At 35.7% G+C, this 26,803-nt stretch overlaps 1 protein-coding gene across 4 annotated transcripts in view; it reads right to left on the bottom strand.

Annotated features, from left to right (window-relative positions):
• Positions 1–26,803, bottom strand: part of Nav3 (neuron navigator 3) — a 339,367-nt gene that overhangs the window by 130,481 nt on the left and 182,083 nt on the right. For 3 of the 4 annotated variants that reach the window (XM_076853137.1, XM_076853139.1, XM_076853138.1), the window contains exons 10-12: positions 14,045–14,153; positions 12,976–13,359; positions 4,753–4,872 (exon numbers count right to left, since the gene is read on the bottom strand). In XM_076853137.1, the coding sequence (XP_076709252.1) occupies positions 4,753–4,872; positions 12,976–13,359; positions 14,045–14,153 (613 nt within the window). Of the gene's footprint in view, positions 1–4,752; positions 4,873–12,975; positions 13,360–14,044; positions 14,154–20,200; positions 20,727–26,803 lie in introns of those variants that run through there. The other variant, XM_076853140.1, reaches the window with a different exon arrangement.

Raw genomic sequence — 26,803 nt, 5'->3', positions numbered from 1 at the left:
AAATTCAACCACTCAATTCCCAATTCAGGATCCATCCAGTGAGATACTTTTTTTTTCCTACTCCTATAGGCAAGCTCCTGAGTAAGACTATAGAAAGTAGATACTGATTGAATCTATTATAAATTTATGGTTTCAAGTATTAACTATTAGCCTTGAGTTATGTGAAGAATGCTTTGCACAGAAAATGCACTAAATGGTACACAATCTAAATTTAAAACTTTGTGCTTTATATCACTAAAAATACAAAAAGATAAACTATGAACTGATATGATTTGGTAAAAGAACTTGCATACAGAATGTATTTTAAAACACTTGTTAAATTCACTAAATAGAGGCCAAACAAATCAATTAAAATGCACAAAAGGTTTAAGTAGACATTTAAACAAAGAAGCTATAAATAAACTAAAAACTATCACTGTTATCAAGTGTAGACCACGATGAAAACTGTAAATATTATGCACTGATGATGGGAATGAGTTGGTATAGCAATTTGGAAAAGAGGCCATTTCACAAAAAGTTAAACACAAATTTGTCGTATGACCTAGATATTCAATCTAAATGTGTCCATCAAGGAGAAGCAAAACACAGATCTCCTTACTATGAATTTAAGACTTCACCATTATTTTATAGCAGCATCATTCAAAAGAGTTAAAATAGTGGAAACAACTCAATTGTTCATCAACTCACCAACAGATAAACACAAAACTGTATATCCTACCTATCATTCAGCAATAAAAAATCAACTACTGAGATACATTACAACATGCATGACCTCAAAAACATTGTGCTAAGAAACTATATGCAAAAGACTATATGAATCCATTCATATGAAATATCCCTAATCCATAAAAACGGAAGGTGTTCAAGTGGTTGCCTAGTGCTGAGTGTCAAAGTGGAGACTGATGGCAAATGGCACTGAGAGATCTTTGGGGGAAGGGGGAAAGTTGTAAATCTGGATGTGGCAGTGCCAGTGCTTGAATAACTCTATGAATTCACTAAAAATCACTGAATTGTACGCAAGAAAAATTTTTACATGTAAGTTAGATCTCAACAATGCTATTATTCTATTACTGAGGCTTTCAAGGCCTCTCTGCAAACCTTTTAATTTCAAATTTTGATAAGTTTCTCAATATCCCATCCTGCACATATGTTCCTCACTCTCAGCAATTTCTTAGCTTCTACTTTACAGAGAAAGTAGAATTATAAATTCCAGGTATTTTCCCACATCTCCAAAGTAGTGATAATACCACTTTTTTCTGTTTCAGAGAGGGAAGGGTCTCTCCCCTCAGCTAACTTCATAGTGCTTACAATTTTAGTTCTTTTCTTAGTCTGTTCAGGTCTCTGTAACAAACTGCCACAGACTTGATGGCTTATAAACAAACAACAGAAATTTCTCATGGTTCTGGAGGCTGGGAAATCAGAAATCAGGGATTCAGCAGATTTGGTGTCCAGTGAGGTCTTAACTTCTGGTTCATAGACCACCATCTTTTTGCTGTAACCTCACATGGTGGAAGGTGCTAGGGAGCAATCTTGGATCTCTTTTGTAAAGGTACTAAATCAGGAGGATTCTGCTTTCATTATCTGATCATCTCTCAAAAATCTACCTCCAAATATCATCAAAATGAGAGTTAGACTTAAACATATGAATTGGAAAGGGAGTATAAGAGTTAAATCTATACAGTCCCAATCATTTCTAGCTAGATTTTTCCAATTTTTTTAAAGAATTATCATATTATTTTGTCTAGGAATTCACTTTCTTAATGCCTTCTGGAATTTTTACATCCCCCAAACAAAACAGAGAAAACCAGTGACAAAGTCATTTTCCTCTTATCCCTTGTGATCACTTTCAACTGGCCACCTTCCTTACCTTTACTGTTACCTTTGTGAAGATCACCTCTGCTTTCATTGTGCTTAACCTTCTATTTCCTTCTCATCTCTTATAACCTAACACACTCCTTAAGGACTTCATTGAAACTAATATTGATACGCTCACTAATAAGAAAGTCGTTGCCAAACTACATTTCTTCAGAATCTGACACTGTTACCTATTCCCCCTTCTCTCCATTTCAAAACCATCATCAGTTAACCCTAGCTCAGTTTACCCTCCTCAGTTTTTGCATTGGACCTGACCTTTCTGACTCTCCAATGTCTGAGCTTCCTTTATTTACTCTTAAGATGTTAAGGGCAAATTTGCTCTCAGGATTCATTTTCTCGCTCCACATCAGAGATTCAAATGTGCTTCTACTGTGCATAGTGTCAATTCACACAGTGATTAAACATGATTTAATTAGTTACTGCCAAAAAAGGCCTTAGGCTGGCCCAAGGCCAGCTCCATTGAGAGATACTAAGGCTGGAAAACTGACCTTGGATTTGTGCTGTCTTGCATTAAAACAACAACAACAACAAAAAAAAAAAAAAAAATTGGAGATGTGGCTCAGATCATTTCACCACTGTTACTTGCACCTGGTGGGAAGCTTCTCCTCACTGGTGCATTTTTCTCTCTGAACAGGCAGTAGCATTACCAGCTATACCTCTGTCAGAAGCTTTAAGGGACATGAGTAGTTTACAAAACTATAAGCAAGAATATTGTCTCCTGCTTTATATAAGCATCTTTGCTTATATAGATTATTTGTTATTGAAGAAAGATAATATCTTTATTCATTGTCCTCATAGATCTGTTAGGAGAATTACCAATATTTACAAATTAGATTTCACACAAAAGTCTAGACTCAGCCTCACTGGAAACCTCAACTGGTTTGGCAACCCTGGGGCTTTTAACCACACTCAAGTCTTCCCAAAGGCGGCAACCTCTAGAGCAGAAGGGGGCTGCCAACTTAAGTTGGTCATATGCACTATGTTTTTTGGCTATCTGTAAACTAAAGTTCTCATCAGAAACCACCTTTGCTGACTCATGGCCATAAATTTCTAGCCTCCAGAACGGTGAGAAATGAAGTCTTTTAAGACATTCACTTTGAGGTATCCTTTGATGGCAGTCAAGCAGGCAAACCCAAGTTCCTCTAGAAATAAAGGGTGTCCCCAGACCCATTCCCACTGCCATTTTTCATTTATGTCTTCAACTACTCTTCACTTGGACTTTTTTTTTCTTTTTTTGGTATTGGGAATTTAACCCAGCAATATCCCCATTCCTTTTTTATATTTTATTTAGAGACTGGATCTCCCTGAATTGCTAAGTGCCTCACTAAGTTGCTGAGGCTGGCTTTGAACTCATGATCCTCCTGCCTCAACCTCCCAAGCTGCTGGGACTACAGGCATGTGCCACCACACACAGCTTGATGTGGACTTTTACAATCATTTCCTAAGCAACCTACCTGCCTTGGTATCAACCATCTCCACTAATCTTATATTTCAGTGGGAGGGTTCATTTAAAAATGCAACGATTATAATAACCATTGCATGCTTTTGCTTTGAAAAAATTTAAAAAGCTAATTATAATTAGTAAAAATTTTTCTTTATTATCTGTAGGCCCAAACACCCTAGAATGTCTCCCTAAGTCCTTTATCTCTGGTCATTCCCATCCACATTCCCAGTGCACTAGCAGAATCACATTCAATGCTTCTTATGCCAATTTTTTTTGAGCCTCTATGCTCCCATTCCCAAAATTCCTTCTGGTTCTCCAGGGTATGTGTCACAAATCTTATGTTTTTTTCAAAGGCTCTACTTAAAATATACTCTTTTGTAAGTGTTTCCTTTTGCTTTAACTGTTATGAATATATTATAAAATTTCCTAGGGAGTCTCTAACATGCCCATGAGGATTACATTTATTTTGTGATCTTTTCTTAGGTTAAAAAGGAAATGGGGTTGGTATTGGATTGACATGGAACATCTTTAAGCAACACAATACTTAGAATACATCATAGCTGGCTACTGCAAACCCTCTTCTTTTGTGTGTGTGGGGGGCATTTTCAATCTGCTAGTAAGAATTACTCAGCTATTCTTGATTGCCATCTACATTCTTACCAGAAGATGATCAGATGGGAACCTAAGCCTTCACTATAGCAACAACAACAACTTGAGTCCTTGCTATTCCAGCTAGCTGGTTTTGTGCTATTATCTAAATGCATTTCAGTAACACAGCTTTTAGAGAGAATACCTGACAAATTAAAAAAAAATAAAAAGAAAAAACACCCTTGAGGAATTTTTTTTTTTTTGCTTTTGAGCTTTCTTATCAGTGAACTGTTGAAAAGCCTTATTTACTAATTTGCTAAGAATCAATCTCAAATATGTTTCATATTATTTAAAAGAACTTTAACTAAAGTAGTTGGGAAACCACAAGGATGAGAGGTAAGTTATGTGAATCCTTGAGAAAAGAAAAAGGCCAAAAACAAGAGTTGTATGTTTTTAACAATACCGACAAGAAAAACTTCAAACTTTGTATCTAATGATGTGAAATAAGTTTTAATTCGTATATCATTAACTTCCCAGTAAATCAGAGGGTATTTACATTAGAAAAAAAAGAAGAATCAGCATTTTTTCAAATATAGAAAGTAATTCTGTTTATAATTTACTTTTATAGAGATTAGAATTATAAGTCTTCTCATCAGCAACACAATTTTTCACTATCACAAAGTCAAAATGATTTCGCAAACTAAATCACTTTAGTTTTCAAAAAATTCCAAAATGATCATCATGTCAAAATAAAGCCTTCTTTGTGTCTTCTGTAAAACCTTTGTGACCTTATTTGTGAAAATGCCTCATACACTCCTCACCATCACATATGCTGACAGAATTACCTGTCTGCATCCACGGTCACATCATGAACACCTCTCTGGATGACATCTCTTGAAGTAGTTGTGTCTGGTATTCGGTTCAGACTCCGAGTGTACAGGTTGAGCCCTCCATCTGTCATGTACCTGAAGAAAAATGTCTAATGAATCAAGAGCAAATTAAAGGAACCCCTCTATATAATTTTAACTTAATAAACAAATTGTATTCTCAATTTTCAGTAATTGCTCCAAATAAATTATTAATATTTTTCTGTATAAACATTTTCCTCATCAGAAAGAAGTAAAACATCTTTTCAGTTTCATTAGAAAATCAGTGTTTCTTACTGCAACAAGTAGCCTAATATAAAACTTGTTTTTCTTTTTTGCTATCAGTATTTTGCACAGGCTGTGCATAACCCTCACAAAATAAGAAAATGATGATATAATTTTGTAAATACCATTTTTGAAGAATTATAGGTCATAGGAATAATGGAACATTACTAAACTTACTTTGATAAGTAACAATTATGCCACAGTTGGTCACTGTCATAAAATAATTGTTTCCAGGACCCATTCTAAATAGCTTACTTTAATAAAGTCACATTATTATCTACATTTCAGAAATGAAGAAAACAAATGCTAAAATGTTAAGTACTTGCATATGGTCACTCAACCAACCATGGCAGAGCTGATAAATGAATCTAGAAAAGTTGACTAGAAACTATGATCTTAACTACTATGAAAAGTGATCTGAGATGGAAGGCCTACTAACCCCCCACTTCCTGTCTTTGAGATCACCCAACCACCACCGTGCCATGGGGATGGCAGGTCTAGATAGTCAGCATACTCTTAGATAATGTTGCTTCCTTGGCTACTGAGTTTAAATCATGGTATTTAAACCATATGGATATACATCTCCAAAACTGTTTTGTTTAGCATTGCATGGTTGCAATGTGATGTGATGTAAATAATGTGATGTTCTTTTGTGACTTCTTTCACTTATATTCACTTACATTTTTCACAATTTGTTCATTTTGATGTATAACATTTTAGAGCTGTAGAGTGCCACTTTATAACTGCACTATAGTTTTAAAATTTATTTGACTATCAATGTGAGTTGGTTTTAGTCTTGTAGATGCAAACAGTGTTGCCATAAATGTTTATGGGCATGTTTCCCTCTGTTTATTGGCAGTAGTTTATTTAAGGTCTATATTTGGGAGCAGGATTTCTGGGTCATACAGATATATACATATATCCTATTTTACTATCCAATGCCAAATAATGTTTAAAATAATTTCAGAAATGAAACTCCTGTTGGTGGATGGGACAGTTCATTATTTGAGAAATTTGCCAATATTTGGTATTTTTGTATAACCTGAGACACATGAAATGATGTCTAATTTTCATTTTAATTTACATGTTCCCCATTACTAAGTAGGTTGGTCATACAGTTATTTTGTTATAGGCCATTTATGTTTATATAAAATGTATGTTAATGTGTTTTGCTCATTTTCTTTGATTCTACTTTTTTGTTTTGTCTTCCTCTCTGATACTAGTCATTGTCTAGTTAAATACACTGCACATATGAAGTTAACCTTGGTGATTTTGTCTTGATCATTCTTAGTATGTAATATTAACTTTTCTGAATAAAAGGAAGGTTGGCTTAAGTAGCTTTCTAATTTCACATAGCAATAGTCCCTGTTATGTCTGTGAAATTTAAAAACTGTGTAGTAGATTGCTTTTGCAGACTTTTGCTCTAGTGCCCTCTCCCACTTTTGTTAGGACCTTCTCCGCTTGCACCTTATTGCCAGCCACTCTCTCTTCAGTGTGATTCTACTCCCAACAGTCAGCCTCCTGTAGGTCTTGTCCTGAAAGAGACCCATGTTTGGGCCATTTGAATACTTTACAGGTTTTAGACTGCTATATTCCTGTCATAAAGTGACCATCATCCCTCCCACTCTTGACTAGTCAAGTGGCCCAAATCCCTACCAGCATCAGCCAATTTCTGTGTGCTTTAAGTTAGTTTCTGTTTGCTATTTGAGGCTCTTTTCTCTTAGTATCATCAGATGTCCCTTTGCTATCCTCTGTGTCTTCTTGGGAGTTGAGACAGTACCTTGTCATCATCTTTATTGTAATTAATTATCTTCTCCTTTTTAACCCCCCCTGCCCTTTGGCTCTCTTCCAGTCGGGTTCCAGTCTGTCCTCTTAAATATCATGACATAGTGGCCCAATGAGATGGTCTACCTGCCCAAGCTTCTCTCTGAGCATCTAGGGTTTTTTTTTTTTTTTTTTAATACAATCATTAAAAAAAAAACGTTCATAGCAGTCAGCTATTATTAGTATAGTTTTCTTTGCTAGCACATTTGCAATAGGGGGCATCTTTTCATGCTATCGGTGCTGATGTATAAATTTTAGGATGATGTATCAATCGACTGATCAATCATAAAACACTGCCCAGAATGCAATAAATAATATGCCATTGTTGACTAGTGCTGCCAGCTGTGGTTTTTTTTTTTTTTTTTTTACCATTAAAATTTCTGTCTTCACAAAAAATGGCTCACATCTTGAGTATGAAATCAGAGGCAGAATTAAGATTAGGAATCAGGGGCTCACCAGAAGTCCTCTTAGTAGTTCAGGCATCCTGATCTTCCCACTGTTATGCATACTGTAGTCATTCAAAGTTTACTAAAGGAGAATTTAGGAGGCTAAAGCAAAGCCTTCTTAAATTCCATGCCTCAGAATTCTTAAATTATTTTGTATTTGAGTCATGTAGTTTGAGGAGAATTTTAATTTAAGGTTACATGCATTGCTTATATTATTTAAAACCGGGATGCCTAAAGGTAACTTCAATTTCCACCCAATTAAAGTCTGTAACTTTTCTCCTAATTTTCCAGTGTTCCTTTTCTCTTTATAAATGAAGACTTTTTCACACTCATTATAAATAAGAGGCCTTACTCTGACTAATTCCTAATTACTGAGAGATTCACATTCCCAAGTGTGTAAAGTAATTTCAAAAAGAGAAGAGATAAGTCTTTGCATGCTTCAAGAAATTTTGAATTCTCAGAATACCAATCAAGTAATTTTTTTTATTTCTACCTAGAACACATGAAAAAAAAAAAAAAAGAAACTTCATTCCCATTTGCACTGACTTCATGCATTCTTAGGGTTACATGAGGGGAAAAAAATCCTAAATCAAACATCCTCATTTTTTACTGTGTCTATTAAGACTTTTGTTCCTTTACACAGTAAAACATACCTTAAAAAACTGTCAAGAGAAAGTGAACTTTTTGATTTAATATTTTATGAGTTGTTACACAGGTATTTCTGAGCCCCTTTTATGACTTAAAGAAAATATCATCAATTTAAATGTTTTCTAGGATAGCTCCATCTCTTTCATCTCCTGACATTTAAATTCTAAGCTGAGGTACTGGGGTCCCTCCTGCAGGTGCCAAGAAGGGCACATTACACACACTGGTGAGCAATATGTCACACCCCTGGCTGTCCTTCAGTCAGTATCCTCCAAACACCCTTGAGCTGAGACCATCCCCATCCCGTCAACCATGTCTAGTCATCCCCACACAGGAAACAGCACTGACTTGAGCTTTAAATTTCATTCTCCTGCCCTCTCACATGGAAAAGAAAAAAATTTTATAAGCCCATGCAGGTAAATATCTCCTGAGGAAGCTTTCAAACAGGATTTGGGGTATTTGTGACACGGGACATGTGGGCCACCAATGCCCATTTAAAGAGACTCCTTTGTGAGACTGTCCAAGGCATTCTTTGAAAGATTCAAGGAACAAAAATGAAGGCGTATAGAAGTATGAAGCAGATTTCAAAGGAGCCATGAAACAAGTAAGAGAGGACAAAGGATCTAAAACATTTTCTTTTTCTCAATAGCCAATTCAGCAGTCTGGCCGTGTCTCATCAAACCAGCTTCCTCCTCCTGTGCACACAGCTGAACCATATTTTCTTGCTTCTCTTATAGTTAGATGTGGCCATGTGGTTTTCTGGAGAGAAAATGTGGGTGGAATTCATCTGCAAAATGTCCAGGCCCAGTGCAAACAAAATATTCTTACACCATGGTGCTTCATCTCTTTTGTCATTTGCCTACTGAATATCAATGTCCAAGGTGACTTGATAATAGTAGAATTACCATCTTACTCTCTGAATGACTATGTGGTGTACCTGCCCTAACTGCAGGTCAACAACACCAGGGAGGGTTTTATGCAAAGGAGAATGAGCTTATTTGTGCTATGTTATTGAAATTTTTAGATTGCTGTGTTACCAAAATTAGTATTACCGAATACAGGTAGTATTCTAGAAAAGACCAAATGTTCCTGAGGAAGGTATGCCTGTAATATACATTACTAATGAGAACTCAGTTGTTTAAAATAGTTCCTTAAAATCAGAATACTTATGCACACAAAAACACACTCATTTACTTATTAAATAAATAAGCACTTATACAAGTACAAAAAATGTTAATATGTGAACTTTGGGTGGTTAGGTACTGTGTATCTGTTGTTCACTATTACATGCTCAGTGCCCAGAATGTTGCTTAACACACAGAATGAACTCAACAAATATTTTTGTAATATACATACACACACATACATATATATATGAATATATATAAATATAGACATATAAATATATTCTTCTATAAGAATATATATAATTGAATTTATATATACAAATATGTCTATATATATGTGTTATGTATGTGTATGTGCATATGTGTGTATGTATATATAAAATATATATGTATACATGTATGAATATATATAAAATTGAATTTATATATATATATATATATATATATATATATATATATATATAAAACATATACACACACACACACACACACATGTGTGTATATGTTTATTAATTTATGATTTCCCTTTGTACATTCTTTCCCCAGGAGGCCTCATGCCTCCACAATGTCCACTATCTTCTACTGAGATATCTCTCTCTCCTGGACACTACTTTTGCTTTTTTCACAAACTATATCCTACTGTTTCCAATGCATCTACACCCTCAACAAAAAATCAGCTCCCTCTCTCATCCTATTTTCTTCAATGGTATCCTTTACTATCTCCCGTGTTTACAATGTAGGTATCTTGACTGATTTCTTTACCTCCCATATATCCTCATGTGTAGTCCATCATCATCCCTGCAAAATTTTTTCTTTCAAGTGCCTCCCTCATCAATTATTTTTCTCCCTTCATCCCCACAAATGCCTTCTAACCTTGAATCTGAACTCTTAATATAGTTCCAGAGTTTCTCATTTGTATCCATTTTCCACCAAACAGGTCTTTCAAAAACTATCACCTTCTTCATGTCCTGTTCTGTGACTATTTCATAATCTCTATGAAGTTGCAGTTTCCATTGTTGATAGTACACAGTTCAAACTTTCTAGGATGATGATGTTGAGGCCTGTTTTGACAGTCCCCAGCTCTTGGAATTTGTCCTTAAATATTCATCTTCCATGCCTTTCAGTTAGGAGAAAGACTGAATATCATCTGACCCAACTCTCCCACTGGTTCTAAAAATTATCTTTTTGTCAAGTTTACTGAATGGCTTACACCTTCTGTATTTAAACTTTTCTTACAAATTTTCTCTTTTAGCATATTTTCCTCATCTACAGTTATTTAAATCAGGAAACAGAACTAAACTCCTTTCTATTTCATACCAGAGTTTAGCACTTTCTTCTGATTCTGAATTTAGCTCAGTTTTTATCTATTGAATCTCTCAAAATTATCCACATGTTGTATTGCAGATGCTCCTCTGATTTCTGATTTAAGCTGCTCATGATACGCTGTGTGCATAAATGCACTCAATCCTCATCATTCACAATCCTGCATTTGTGAATGTGCCTACTTTTCTAAATTTTATTTGTAGACTCAAAATCAATACTTGCTTTACTTTCATAGTCATTTGTGGACATATGCAGAAAAGTGAAAAATTCAAGTCTCAGGGGTTTTCAGGTGAGGCCAAACAAGGGAACACTCGATCTACTTGTTTCAGCTCTCATAGCACCCAAAATGTCCTATTCATGGTCTAGTGCCACCTTTTCACATTTTGGTCCTTTCTATTTGAAATCTTATGACTTAAAACACCCTCTAGGTGTGGTGCAGAGGTGCCATCTGTGTTCCTAAGTGTGAGAAAGGCTAAGAGGTGTCTCACAGAGAAAATGTATTAGACAAGCTTCATTTAGACATGAGGTGTGGCATTGTTGTTTGTGATTTCCATGTTACTGAATCAAGGGTATGTATTCAATAAAGTGTGTTTAAGCAGAAACACTCATAAAACACAGTTATATACTGATTATTTAATGAAAATGTAACCAGAAGTTTGCAGGAACCTAAACCTATTCTTCCCCTAGGAGCAATGGTTCAGTGCTCACTAATTCAGTACTTGTGTGTCTCGTATAATAAGACAAAACTACCAGGAAATAATGAAATTGCTTGTACATATATATATATTTATGCACATATATAAATATATGTACATACATAGAATATATATTTGTATATAAAATTAAATATTCATTCAATGGATTTGAAGAGTGAATGTAAAACATGAAGATACATATATATTCACATTTAAAGAAATAGAAAAAGAATGGAGAAGATAGGAGGGAGAACAGAAATAATGGAGAAGAAAAAAGGGAAATATGAGGGACAGATTATGTCTCGGATATTTCTATGTTGCCATGATGTTCCCTGGACTGGGTATTCCCTTCTAGGACACATTACATATGTATAAATATGCTAACTAAAAACAAGTACAGTTTCTATTATATTAACTATAAGAAATGTAATGATAAGAAGGAGGATAAAACTATCAAATACTTAATACTGTGCAAACTTTGGGATAAGTGAAATTTTGTTGATGATTTCTTTTATTCTGAAAAACTTCATGAAGGTGCTATAATTTTATTCTTATTCCAGCTAACAAAAATAAGTAAATAAAAAAACTGGAGTAACACAAGTTCCAAGTTCCCAAGGGGTCCAATGATAGAAAGGAATTTGGTTTTCACTCTGATTCCAATGACAACCAAACTACAATCTACTCTCCTCATCATTCATCTCCCTTATTCTAAAATTGTTTAAAACTCCAATAGGGTGGATACCAGAATATCATAGCAGAGCAATACATGTGATCAAAAGCTCTTTTTTCTTTCTTTCTTTCTTTTTTTTTTTAGTTCTTGTCATCATTCAAACATAAGCTTTTCATCAATAAAATCAGGGAGGGTTACCCATATGGAAGAATGGTTTCTTGCACTGGTCCTCTAAAATGAATAAAGATTAAGAGTAGGTCAAATCCCAGACTCACATGAAAATTACAGGTAAAGTTCATTGGCAGACTTTTCCATAAATTACAGAGCCTCAGTTTTTAAGTCATACATACCTGGATTCTAAAGCAAGTCTGGCCTTTCCTATGTACACCATTTGGGCCAATTGGGCTCTGTTTCATTATATGCAAAAATGTCTAAAAATCTCCTCCCCAAAAGGGTTATTGCTGGAGCGGTGATTAAATGAAACAATAAATTTAAGCACTTTAACAAAATATGGTAGATAACAGGAAGTGCTCAAAATGGCAATTATTAGTAGAAGACAGTTTAAAAGAATACCCTATGCCTGCATTAGGGCTCATTCTCTGATTAAACCAAGGATTCCAAACTGCCAAAATACAGGGGAGAATATAATAGAAGACAGAAGGAAAACAAAGACTAAGATTTTTTAAAAGTTTGATACCATTGAAGGAGAATATATTGATCAAAACTTTCTATTCTAAAATTATTTTTCCCTCATTTAATTGGAAGCATATAATCAAAGAATGCTAGAAAAAATTTTTTTTCTCTTCAAAGCTGTTAGAGGCAACCTGAGCCAAAAAAGAAAGTCAAGCAGTTCAGCAAAGCTCCTCCTGTCTTCTTCCCACGTCCTTCACTACAAAATCTGTTACTGAGAGCATGTGAAAACCACTCTGTAAAATACAGGGCGCATGGGTTTCTGAAAACTAACCAAAGGAAAATTTACTAGCTTAAATAAAAAGAATCTACAGAAAACCCAGATATTTTACTTTCCATGTATGGGCAGAAGAAAGACTCAGAAACAGTACTGTATACCTTGGATTGTTTGCTTTTCTAAGGATCAGGTGAGTGAAACTCCCATGTTTTCACAGGAATGTATTCCAAGAGGCCACCTCCCCTCCTCACATAGTGCTGCTGAGATCAGGACCACTTACCCACTGTTGATGTCATCAGTTCTGAGACTTTTCCCAAGAATATCACCATCGCTCATATATCCACCAACATCCACTTCAGAAGACATGTCTAGGTCGCTGCTTGCTTTCTCACTCATGTCAATCTGTGACATGTTTCCCAGCCGTGAGACGGCAGCTCTGCGGAGAGGCGTTGTGTACATGAACCTGGAGGGGTCAGTGTGGATGAACCGACTGGTACCGCTACGCGGGTAGCCAGCACCCATGGAGGGAGCATCGCCCGCCTGCAGGCGGGGACATGCCTGGCCCAGCCTCCAGGTCATGGGAGTGGGTCGACTTGTCAGGTTAGGTATGGTCCTTCCATTCACTTCTGTTGTCACAGTGCTGTCAAATGTTGTCTCCAGGGTGCTGTCAAATAAAAAGTGAGAGATAACCCACCTCTGGTTCACTAGGGCCACAGACCAAAAATGCACAAAGACAAGAAAAGAACAGAATCTCATTTTTTAGCAGCATAGTACTTTCATGAAAGCTAAATTACTCATTTGTGATTCTAAGCACCTCTGCAGATGTCAAAATGTGGGAAGGGAAATTCATTTGCAGTTATTTTTTGTTTGTTTGTTTGTTCTTTTAAAGGAAATGTCATCATTACATTTTGGATAAAAACCAATTTGTTTTACTTTCCCAACAAATTCTAAGCTGAACCCACTGTAACCTTCTGAGACCGATCTTGAAAATTAATTGCAATCATGCTTGAATGATTTCTATCACTCCTCCCTAGGCCCATATTAAAGTTTCTGCCACTCTTCTCTGGGACAGGCATGAAAATCTTAGTTGTGATGGGGTAGTTGCAGCTGCTAATTCAGTTTGAACAGCAAATTATACAGAAGAGATGGATAAGGGGAAAAGTCTCTGGGTATATGCTGAGAATTTTCAGTTCAAGGATTATTACTAATTGATTATCATGTAAAATTCAAATGAGAAAATACTAAAAGATAAGTGAAACTTCTTCTGTATCATTATTAGAGAAATGAAGTGTTTGACTGTAATTGTTTTTTTCTTTATTGGCCCAAAGATTCACAGAATTGAGAAAAACCTGTGGCTTATTTGGGTCCCACGAAGACTAGACATAGTTTCTTCTAAATTCTGCCTCAAATCTGCAATGTTTTTAACTGTTCTCATTCTTCTTGCTTCAGGGTCTTCACCTGGAAGAGAAGCATGATAATAAATTCATGCAATTTACTGTTCTTAGGATAATTTGTATACATAGCCAGGCAATATAAGCCCTCTTCTTAAAAGTCAAAAGATAGTTAGGAAATTCCAAATAACTCTTATCATCTGAAAATTAGAAATTTCTACATTTCTAATTTCTACATTTCACATTTCTACAAATAAAATGTGAACAGAAACAAATGTAACCTCACAAGTAGTAACATTTAAGTGGAAAAAAACATTACAATAACACTTATAGTTCTATGACCCTAATCATTGCAAAAATAGTCACTCAGGAATACACTGTATGTCCCTATGGCTCAGGAGGTGGAGGAAGGAGGGTTGTGAGTTCAAAGTTAGCCTCAGCAAAAGCAAGGTGCTAAGCAACTTGGTGAGACCATGTCTCTCTATAAAATACAAAATAAGGATGGGGATGTGGGGATGTGGCTCAGTGGTAGAGTGCCCCTGAGTTCAATCCTGGGTACCAAAAAAAAAAGAAAGAAAAGAAAAAAGAAAAAGAAAAGAAAGAAATATATTTTATGTGGCTTAATCTAAAATTGAATGATACAAAGGATTATTTGTATATTAATTGTCTCAATAACGACCTATACTTAGAATGGGTAGGGTAAACTTGCTCATGTAGCAAGTACACATTTAGATTTTAGAATACACAAGAAGCCTTTTCTCATAGAAGCTAAATAGCTTTCATGAGTTTTTAATTTTATTAGACTCCTGGACCAAGATTCATAATATTGGATGTCTTTATTTTTAATTACTTCTCCACTTTCTATAGTTTACCAAAATCCACACTGGTGACACTAGAATTCAAGTAAAGTCCCTGGACCCCAAATGTCTGTCTAATGGATATGAGTCAAATTGTACTGCGGGTATGGTCAAAGCTGGCCTGCACACAGCCACACACGTCATTTCGCCATTAAGCCATTTTGTTTATGGCTATGAAATACTTTCCAGTAAAGCCTCCATTTGAAGCTGGTGGATCTAGATAAAAAGAAGAACATGAAAAGAAGAGAAAACACGGTGTTTCTTCTGTTCCATTGGGGTGGAGGGGGATGGGAACTTAAAAAAAAAAATAAAAAGAAGGAAAGAAAGAAGAAATGAAGGGAAGGAGACAGAAAGGAAAGAAGGAAGGAAGAACTGAAACACATTATCAAGGAGAAGGAAGAGGAAGAGAGGAGAAGAGCCCAAGAAAGAAGAAGCCAAGATAATTTAGTCAAGAAATGGAACAGAAATAAGATAGAAGAAAAAAAGAAGGAAAAGGGGGAGGGATAGGAAAATAACATGCATTATTACACTATGAAAACTGTCACAGAGAAGTCACTGTGCTCATCTGTAATGCACCTTCACCACCTAGGCAGCTATTGGATCTGCTAACACTCTTCCTTAGCATTCAGGCCACACTTTTAAAAATATATAACAAATGTGTCTACTGAACATTCATAATCACAGATTCGGTGAGGATTTCAGAGATGGTCCTATTTGACCTGTCAGCCACAGAACTCATTCATGTCTCATGGGTAGCTCAGCCACCAGCATCTTTCTAAAACTTTCATCATCAGAGAGGTGTCCACCTCTCCTTCCAGTAGTAGGCCAGTCTCACTGTGAAAACATTAAAGGGGGACAAGCAATAATTTGTCTTCCTTTAACTTCCATCCAGTAGGCCCAGGGGCTTTGAAACTAAATAGACAAAATATATTATCTTTACATTGCAGCCACTGAAATCTGGGGAAAAAAAACCCTGATAATTCCTTTATTATCTTTTTCAGCCAAACATCACTACTTTACTCATTATTCCTCATCCTGGACGTTTGCCAAAAACAATCACCATTCTGCTGCCAGTCTATCAATCTGTTCCTTTTATTTTACAAATTATTTGAACAATTGAAACATGCTTTATAATAGCATTATTTCACACTTTGGAAGTACCAAATAACTTCAAGTAAAGATATTTTTCTTTCTTTCTTAATTTAATGAGAAAGTGTTTTCTTATTAATTTTTAACAATCTTATACAGATAAAATACACATACAATTTGCACACTTAAAACATACGATTTGATTGTTTTCATTATATATTTAAATATATAGAGCTATTACTATAGTTAATTTTGGGACAGTTTCATCATTTCAATAACCAGTCTTTGGTTATCACCCACTCCAAGCCTTGTGAAACCACTAATATCTTTTCTTTTAAAAAAATCAAGTAAACATATTTTAAGACATAAAAAAATACATTTCAGGACTTCCCACACATGTCCTAAACTTTCCTACATTAACTCAAGTCATGAAGCCTCTAATCCCATAGATTAACATTTATTTTAGAACTGAGAACTGTTGAAAACCCTAGAGATTCTGACTATATCCTCCCTGGAAATTCTTCTGCTTATCTTCTTAACATGATGTATTATATTTGAGAAATAGTTATCAATAAGTCTTTCACTTTCAAATAATCTGGTAGAACTTTGAAGGAAAAAAACAGAGGTTTTATAAGGAAATTTATAAAGAGTAGGAAATAAATATCATTATAGACAAAGGGAAGGCAGGCACTACAAAGTGATTTATTCAAACTGGATCAAAAATAGTGAAGAAGCAGGTAAACTGGAGAAGTAAACCCATATAAAATCTTTGATTTTAGGTGAAGGCAAGAAATGCAAACTCATTAAAGTCTAACAGTATTGAGAGGACTTGTATTGGAGGGAGGAGAAATATGTCACATGACAAATGCTAGGTAACACCATCACATGCCACCCATCCCTGATTCCCTTCCCTCTGGGAGAACATCTACGAGATAATCAGGCTGCATCTCAAATGCTTGCATAATATTAAAGTTGATATTTGAATTTTTTCATTATCTGTTTAATGTTCATTTTTAGAACATTATAGTTTTTTTTCGCTAAATACATTTTTTTTTTACATCTGCTCTATTTCTATTTAAATGTCTTTTTTCTAGTTAGCACCTTGCATATCTCCAGTTGAATTCACTGCTTGGCTATTTGGTGTCCCTTGTGTTCAGTACCAGAGCCTCCCTCTTTCCTTTGATGTTTTCCATCATGACCTCCATTTATGACATTGCACCACTCATGACAATCAGACATGCGGTCCTTGTCCTCCCAACAATTACTGAGAGAACCATAATCATTGTCTTATTTATGTCATGTAAGATAATAACCAAAGCAAAATATATTATTGTAAATGTTTTTAGTGACCCACAAAAGGCCATATAAAAACTAAGTGCATTTACCAATTCCTTTAGGATTGATTGCACAGTCTGAACTGTCCTATAAATTTGTATTCAAATGATGTATGTCTAGGAGATCTTGGGAGCAGGGAATGGAAAAGGCTGATTATGAAGGCACACATAAAATTAGATGTTTACTAAATACATAAAAGCAAAAACACTTGCATGGAAGATTTATTTAGTCACAAAAATGTTGAATCTCTTCCCATTTGCATAATCTCAAAGTCAACTATTATTCCTGAAGGACACCTCTGATGTGTCAGACACCATGGTAGGGATTTCCACCCATCTTCTAGAATGATATTTTCTGAAATCCACTTGAGTTTTTTTTACATTGGTGCAAAATGCTTTCTCATTGCTTATAAGGGATTTTCCATGAGTGGAGCATAGAATAATAGGCTCAATTTGGTACTTTTGCATTATCAGTTAGTGGCAAACAGACCATTTAATTTGTGTAATTCTGCCCTTTTTAGGCTTTAATTATATACATTATAATTAACATTGCCAGCACTGCCATCTTTTAATAAAAATCAAATTATATAGGAATGAATCTGATTCAGAGAATTATAACCTGTACACTATTATATTACAAATGTTATTATTTAGAGCACAGTTGCCTGACTTAAAAATTTTGAAATATAACCCAAGTTTTATATATGATCCCAACAATGATTTGGATGAAAATTTTAAATTTAGTTGCATTATCCTGATGTTTCTGGGGAAAACAGAAAAATATGATTATCACTTTAAATATTCTCCTATGTGGTTATAGTATAGATCCTAGTCTGTCTAATTTATTCAAATACCCAAGAGAACAAAGTTGAACTCAAGGAGTCCTGCCTACAAACTAAGTTAGAAGAGGCCATTTTGAGTCATAAGCAGAACCTAGTCAAACACGTGGTAGAAAATCTGAAATTCCTGTGTTGTGACCTTGGATATATTTACCAAAATAAAGGGATTTAACTGGAATGCTTAATTATTTGAAAATATGATTATTCATGTCAAAGTTATTTGAATGAACTCTCCCCTGTACTTTGTACTTGAATTTTTGAATATTGGCACCAATTGGGGAGGGGCTGAAAAGGAGAATAACCACATAAATACAATAAGCAGATGCTCTGTCAAAAACCATGACATTCAGACTTCTATTGAGAAGTTGCCCTCTGATGGTAATGATCCAAGTTATTTATGCACAAAAAGGCGAGTTTCTTACATACACCCACCCACAGCAGGCTGTAATTTAATGGAGCAACCAACAAATGCTGCCAAGGGGAATTGCACTCTGTTCATATTATTGAAAATACTTACACAAGAGGTACTTAGAACAAGATAAATGCAACTATTTTAAAAGCCAACGATGAATATTACCTGATGAACAGTTCTAGAGGATTTAAATAAACAAGAAAGAAAGAAAGAAAAAAGATTCCCAAGGTTTAAGACTCCCTCTTGCCTTTGTACTGTACAGAGAGCTCTTTTATAGGAAACAGTTCATCACAGAAATCACACAATAGTGAAGAAGTAAATCTTGGGTGTCTGAGTACCTGGTACATTCAGATTCGGAAATCACCATTCAGACAACTGTGGAAACATTACTCCTTTAAAGCCAAACTGACATGAAAAATTGAGCTACATTTGCCTGTGCTGTCTCTCTATGCTTTCGTCTTCTAAAGCTGGTTCACTAAAGCAACCCAGATAATCTCATAAAACATCTTGTAACAGGAGGGGCTGCAGGAAGAATCAAAATAAGTCTGTATTTAGCATCAGTTGCATGCATCAGAAACAAAGAGATCACTGGCCAGGTTTAATTCTTTTGCATATAAGGAGTCCTGTGTGAAGTCCTTTGTAAAAATACACATTGACATAAAATGTGGTGTGCTCCATACATAGATATTTTTGAAGAAAGGACTATAGGATGTAAATATATTTTGGCAGAACACTGAATTTAGAAATACCAAAATGTTCACATTTTAGTTGTTTGGATAAGTGGCAAAGTTGACCCTGAAAGTTTAATCATGAAGCTGAAGAATCACCTGGCATCTTCATAGCTAAAGATCATTCACAAGTTACTACTGAGCCTCATATCATCCAAAAGGCCTAGTTTGTAAAGTATGGAAACAGTTCATAGTTATCTGCATAGTTTAAGTAGTTATAATGAACACATGCATGAGCAGCTTTTGCCACACACACACACACACACACACACACACACACATAAATAAAAGGAAGTAGATATCCCTGCATCTCTGTCATGCTACTAGAATTTGGGGTGCTTGTCACTGAGGTTTAAAAAAGGGTCATCTATTCAGGTAACTTGGAGACAGCAGAAGAAACTTAACTACACAGTAAATATACCCAGGGGGCTGTACATCATTCATTCCATATGTGAGGTAAGGTCACCTTGAGGGAAGCTGAACAAATAGACTCCATTAATGACTAAGTAAAAAACACACCTGGAGTTTTAAAATGTTAACATTTATTTAGGGATATCTGGAATATACTGGACACCAGGCCAGTAATGCCCATGGCAGATGGCTGGTATTTACATTCTTCAATTAGACTTCACAATTGGTACTCACAGCTCAGCTTTACAAAAAAAAAAAAAAAAAAAAAAAAAAAAAAAAAAAAAAAAAATTCAAGATATAAGAAATTTTAAAGCTTAGGGAAGTGATCATATTTTTAAAAATCAGTCTGAAAAACTGAAGATCTGACTCATGCAAATGATTTTATAGGAAAAAATGAAATTTATTAAAATCCCATACACATATTTAGGAGCAAAGGAGACTTACCTAGTAAGTCAGTGTAAAGAGCCTGCTCCAGATCACCCAGCATCGTAAGGATCACATCCTCGTCCAGGTGAGCTGTCCCCTCCCGCAGGCAGCTTTCTCCCTCCTCTTCCGCCCAGCTTCTGCTCAGGCTGCTTGGCTTGGAGGACACATTTTCCTCTTCAGACCTACTATCTTCATCACTCTCGCCTTCCAAGCCTCTTCTTGAAGACCAGTCCTCTAAGTCCTCGCTGCACGACTGGCTGCCTCCTGTAGGCAGGAGGTTCCAGGCCCCTGAGCTGCTGCTGTGGTACAGGGACTGCACAGAGCGCGAGAGAAACCTGGACAGTGAGCGCCTCTCCACATAGCTGGATTCTCTCTGGCTCGCCTTTGCAGCATTGCCAAACCAGTTGGAAATGCGCACAGTGGGTCTCCTCTCCCCCTCACTGGTGAGGGAGAGATTGGTCAGAGACTTCTGTTTCTGAAGGCAAGCTCCCTTTCTCCTTACTTCTTTGCTCCGAAACACAGAGAGTTCAGCAGGCCGCTGCATGATTCTTCTAGTGCCTTCTTCCTTTCAACTGGACTGCATATTGTCTTTTTACACTAGAATAGCAACTAGCCCTTTTGGTTTTAATTAACATATGCACTTCAATAAAAGCTCAGGCTCAAACATTCACCGAAGATTCTGGCAATATGTAACATATAAATATTTGCCCATAATTGAGCTTGCCACATCATTTCACTGATCAGCAATACTTACAAACATTTTGCTTAAATATATCTGAAGCAGAAAAGAGTTCATCAAAGACTCTGCTCCAGCTGAAAAGTAGCCCAGGAAGCCAACTACGTTTTCCAGTCTTCATCCAATCACATGTCTCAGCAGGATGCTGGGTCCACATTTCCCTGGATTGCTTCTCTGTTCCGATACGCGAGGTAGTGAAGCACGAATGAAGCCTCTTGCTTTTTCTTTTTCTTTTTTTTTCCCTCCTGCGTCTCACCAGCCCTTAACCCGATCTGGGTCCGCAACCCTTTACTAATGAGCTGACACAGTGCAGCAAGTACAACCTCCGCATCGGAGCCCAGTAAGAGCAGAAATTAAGCACTGAAGCCCAGCCCTGCACGAGCCTCTTGCATTTTAGTATTCCACCTGCATTCTCAGATCTATGGCTCTTCATTGCTGCTGCAGTGGATGCTGCTGGCTGCCATGGCAGCAAACATCCTGCTAAATTAAAACAGAGGCACGGAAGCAGCTGTCCAGCCCAGAATGCCACAGGTTTCAAAGCCAAGCCTGAACGAGATGCTATACTATTAACCCTCTGCACATTTAAATGACTCTCAGCCCCCAGCCTCAGACATGAACACACACGCGTTCACATACACTACACACACTCCCCGATGCTGAGAATGACAGACTAATTCTCTGTAGCTGCAGGCAGCTGAAGCAGGCAGATCTGCCTTCTGAATGTTGGGAGTTGTGCTTTTACAGCACAAATCAAAATCAGGAGTGTAAAGGACCTAAAAAACGAAGCATGCCTCTACCCGCCAATGCTTTAAAGGGAAAGACTATGCCTTATCTTTTAAATGACAAGTTCAAGGGATTTTTATTCTGAAGCTATTTCGTAAAATCCTGGTGTGACAATAAAAATCAAGATTTCTTCTTTCTGCAAAGCAATAGGAAAATGAAACTCAAAAGGGTTTCCTCCAATATTTCCACTCAAAGCATACTATTGGAAGTTTATGATCAAGTGTATAGAATATAGTGATATGATAAAAAATACAAAATGCATATTATGTCTTTTGAAATTGAGAATTTTCATGTGTATTATATAAGCCTATCACTGCATAATAAGTGCTTAATTTTTTACATTTTGATAAAACAGAAACCTAGAAGATAAATTCCTTATATTTATTTTGTATTTGACTTGGATGTCACCATGATGAAGTTCTGATTTTAGGAAAACTTTCAAAAACAAATATATGGGGCAGGGAAATTGAAAGGGAAGGAGAGGTACTAGGGTCTGTATTAGAACAAGATATATTCCATGCTTGTATAATACATCAAAATGGATTCTACTATCATGTATGACTAAAACAACCAATTAAAATATATATCTATTGGGCTGGGGTGGTAGCTCAGTGGCAGAACACTGCCTAACATGTGTGAGGCACTGGGTTCAATCCTTAGCATCACATAAAAATAAAAAATAGAATAAAGACATGCTGTCAATCTATAACTACAAAAAATTATTAAAAAACACAAAATATATGGTACAAAAGATATGATGTGTACCGTTAAGAGTATTAAAGAAAAACTTTTGGAAATTTTCTACTCACAAATATCCTTTATGAATAGGGGAAAGTGGAAAATCCAAAGAAATATAAACTGAATCATTCAAATTGATACATAAATCCTTATATGTTCAAAACTAATGTAGGAAAATTGATGTGTGATTTTCCACCTTCTATTTCTAATCACAACTAGGGGAAATGCCTGACTTCCTAACTCTGAATTAGCATTATAATGTGTAATTCCTATACTTTTAAGCATGATGACTGACTTTGCTCCATTTGTCCCTACTCAAGGTAGAGAATACTTAGATCTGTTTTACAGACACATAAAAGGAATCAAATGAAAAAAAAAACCCAGCTATTAATTGTAACAAAATCCGGAAATAAATAAACCTGTGAATTGTGAACGCTGATTCTCAATTTTTCACTATTTTAAAATTATATTTATCTACTATGTGCTCAAATAAAATGAATACAAATGACATATCTTTGAAACTGATAATTGAGGTTTCTAAAAAAAATAATTTTATTAAAACATTACAAGGACTGAATGCCACTGCTCTTGGGTTTCCCAAACAAAATATATTTTTTTCTTCATTTCAAATTATTGTGACCCATTGAATTTTCAAGTTATGACACCATAGTGAAATTTATTGAAGCTATACAACTTCATTTGCTTGACATGTATTATACTGGTCTATGATATTGTGCCCCAAAGCCTTACAGATTCACATAAAAGGGAGTCTTCATACTTTAGATGTCAAAAGAGTTGCCTAAGAATGAAAAAAAAAATTGTTGCCTATAAATGAAATCAATTTCCCATTCCTTGTGCAATAGTGCTTATCTACCAATCTGCTTACACAAGTTGTCCTCACATTTAAGTGTTCAAAACCACTTTAAGGTGTATTAAAACACAGTTTCCTGGCTCCAGCCCCACAACTGCTCAGTCAGTAGTCTGAGGTCCTGAAATTGCATTTCTAACATATCCCCAGGTTCTGCTGGCTCTGGGACCCCATTTTAAGAACTACTAGATTGGAAATAGTACCTGGGGCAATTCTGCTTCTTAAGGAACATTTGATAATATTGGAGACATCTTTGATACTTGGAGAGTGTGGTGGGAGACATCTAAGGGGTACAGGCCAATGACATTGCTAAACATCCTACAATGACAGGTCAGAGCACCACAATAAAAAATTGGGCAGTGTATAATATCAATAGTGTCAAGGTTGAGAAATCCTGGTTTAGAGTACCTGTCAAAAACAATAATGTACTTCATCTGAGGCCACTCTTTATTACTTTCAGCTCTTGTTCAAGTACTCTTTCTTCTAAGAGCCATGCTAAAGGGGCAACCCCAGTGTGGAATGTGTTGATCTCATGACAGAGAAAAGGAGAACTGACAGAGGGAGAGAAAGGCTCTTAGAGCTTCTGCTCAGGAATGGCCCACACCACTTGTCTACTCACATTTCGTTTATCAAATCAAATCACATGGTCCTTCCTGATCCAATGGGGTGGGAAATATAACCCTCTTGTAGGAGTGAGCCCAGGAATGGGTGGGCTAAATTCAACAGAAATATAAGAGGAAGATGGCAAAGAAGAACCTAACAGAGAAAATATCAAAAGGGGATTTGTGTTTCTTTGTTTAAAGATATTATTATTAACTTGTAGTTATAGCAGTTTTTCCCCTGAAACTACATTAGTCCATAGGTTTACCTTGAACCAATAGTAGGGGACCCACTTATTGCTTCCCTAGAGATATTTATCCCTCTTGTCTTAAATGGACATTCATACATGAGCATGGATTCACATGCTGATGTGAATTTGGATTCACATATATAAATACATGTTATGCAAGGTAGAGAAGGAAATAAATACACACAATAAAAAAAAATGTGAATTCATTTGATTTTGCCAAGACCTAAAATAAAAGTACAGCTACTATTATATTCTGAAAAAGAATTATTTTCAGTTCTTCAGTAAATATAATTATAATGTGTCTATTTAAGTAAAAGATATAAACTGATTTGAATTACCTGAGCTTGATCTTCTTGATCTTTATAAACATTCAAGAAAAAAGGCAATTTTAGTTATCATTTACAAAGGTCTTAAATGCCAGATATCCCCCTTTACTTGATACAAAGTCTAGTAACTTAGAAAAATATATACAATTCTTACATTATCCTTCAGTTCAACCTAAATGCTTACTTCTAAGACCATTCCCTGAATTTATCCAATAATTTTAATATCATTTAAAAATGACATTCCAGTTTTATTGGCATTAAGTCAATATGACATCTATCAACATTTTTCAGTTGAATATAAATTCCAGATAAAGGTTAAACAGTGGGTTAAATAGGTGTCAGCCTTATGCAAAAAAAAAAAAAAAAAAAAAAAGAAGAAGAAGAAGAAAAAAAGAAAAAAGAAAAAAAGGCAAGTGTGAAGCTATGCAGAAATCAAAATTAAAATATTTCTTGAATTGAAATGAAAATTTAGGTTCATTTTATATTTGGCAGGATCTCCTGGCACTTGATGAAAGGGATGGCCTCAGAGGACAAATTGTTTTTGTTAATGAATGTGAGAATAAAATCCAAGCCAAAGCAGTAAAATCTATACCATCAATTCAGCCAGTCTTGTAATATCAAGGTTGTGACATGAATCTTAGAGGATAGATGGGCTGGAAGCAACGAGCTCATTTGTTCATTGCTGCAAATTATATAATACATAATAATAATTATTGGAACCAGCATCACCAAATTAGGTAAACATCATAAGTCTTCTCCAAAAGAATATGATAAACAAAATGAAATTTGAGTGATGTACTTAAAGAGTTTGGAGAGACATTCTTGAAGACTTATAAAGATCTCCCAATTGCCAGCCATGTCAATCGTCTCTGATGGTTATCTTCACACCATGATTTAATTACATTTTGAACTTTCACTGCCATTTAATGATAAAGATAATGTTTTCATAACTTCAAGTGAGCTATTACATTGATGAAATTTTCAACAACTATACTTTCTACCTAACAGTGAATCTATCCCTCCCACAAATCTACATTGCAGTCTGAACCAAGTTTGCTCCTTAACAGTATTTCAAATCTGTGCATGTCTTGCATCTTGTACCTCATGAAATAGGGGTGTTTATCACATTTGTTTAACCACAAAAAGGAATTTTTCCTGAGTAATATATCTAAAAATTTCAGAGAAGGAGAGTTTCAGATATGTATTATTCAGGGGCTCAGATATTTCTTACAATGACCTCAGGTTCATTTTCTGCTGCTTTAGGTTCTATTTTCTCTGTTTGCTTTATTTGAGGGTATATGTAACTGCCAGCAGGACCCAACTTACTTTTTTTTATTAGCTTCTGATCTCATGGAAAAAATAGAACCTCTCTTCCAGAGCAGTCTAAGGAAAAGATCTGAGATTGAGCCTCATTTGCTATGACTGAACTAGATCAGGTCATAAATCCATTCCTGAAACTGTCACTCTGGTCAAGGAGGAGTTGTTCTGATTGACTCTACTTGGGTTAATTTCAGTTGGCCACATGAATACAGAATGATCCCCAAGGAAAATCAAGATGGTTTTGTTATCAGAAGATGAAGCAATGGACATGCGTCAGAAAAGCTGCACTAGGACTTCAAGGTAGATTACTTTGTGGTTAAGCTATAGATCCCCTAACTCACCTGTATATCTTCTGAGGTCCTGTACCTTATTTTAGATTTTTATTTTTGTATTATTTTCAGGATCCCTCATGTTATATAGGCTTCAAAAATTCACAAAACCTGAAACATACTCTGCCAAGACTAACTCTATCAGAGTTCTAGATCATAAACACCACTTCACTTAGGATGCAGGACAGAATTATTCCCACTGATGTCTCCACAGTAACCATTGGAAATAAAAATCCAACCATAGTAGTAGCACTGAAACTTGGGGATATGGGATATTCAAGTGGAGAGTTTGTATAAGGAGCTGGATATTTGCATCCAAAACACAGGGGAGAGAATTAGAGAGAAACATTTGTGAGCCATCCATACATGGATGAGATTTAAGACTATGATATAGTATTAAATCACCAAAGGAGCATGTACAGATAGAGGAATCCAGAGACAGATACCTGGATCACTGCAGTGACTAAAAAATCAGGGAGAAAAAGAATAACTACAAAAGAAGACCAAGGAGGACTAAAAAGTGAGTGTGAGGAACACCAAGGAAATGCGGTCTTAGAAATGAAGAAAGAAACTTTCACGGAGGAGGACAAATGGGTGGTGAGAGGTTATGCTTGTCAGCTTTTTTGTGACTGTGACCAAAAGACCTGACAAGAACAACTTAGAGGTGGAAA

The sequence above is a fragment of the Callospermophilus lateralis genome, chromosome 4, assembly GCF_048772815.1.
Source record: "Callospermophilus lateralis isolate mCalLat2 chromosome 4, mCalLat2.hap1, whole genome shotgun sequence".
Lineage (NCBI taxonomy): Eukaryota > Metazoa > Chordata > Mammalia > Rodentia > Sciuridae > Callospermophilus > Callospermophilus lateralis.
The sequence above is the reverse complement of the archived record's forward strand: the minus strand, read 5'-3'. Positions and strand labels throughout refer to the sequence as shown.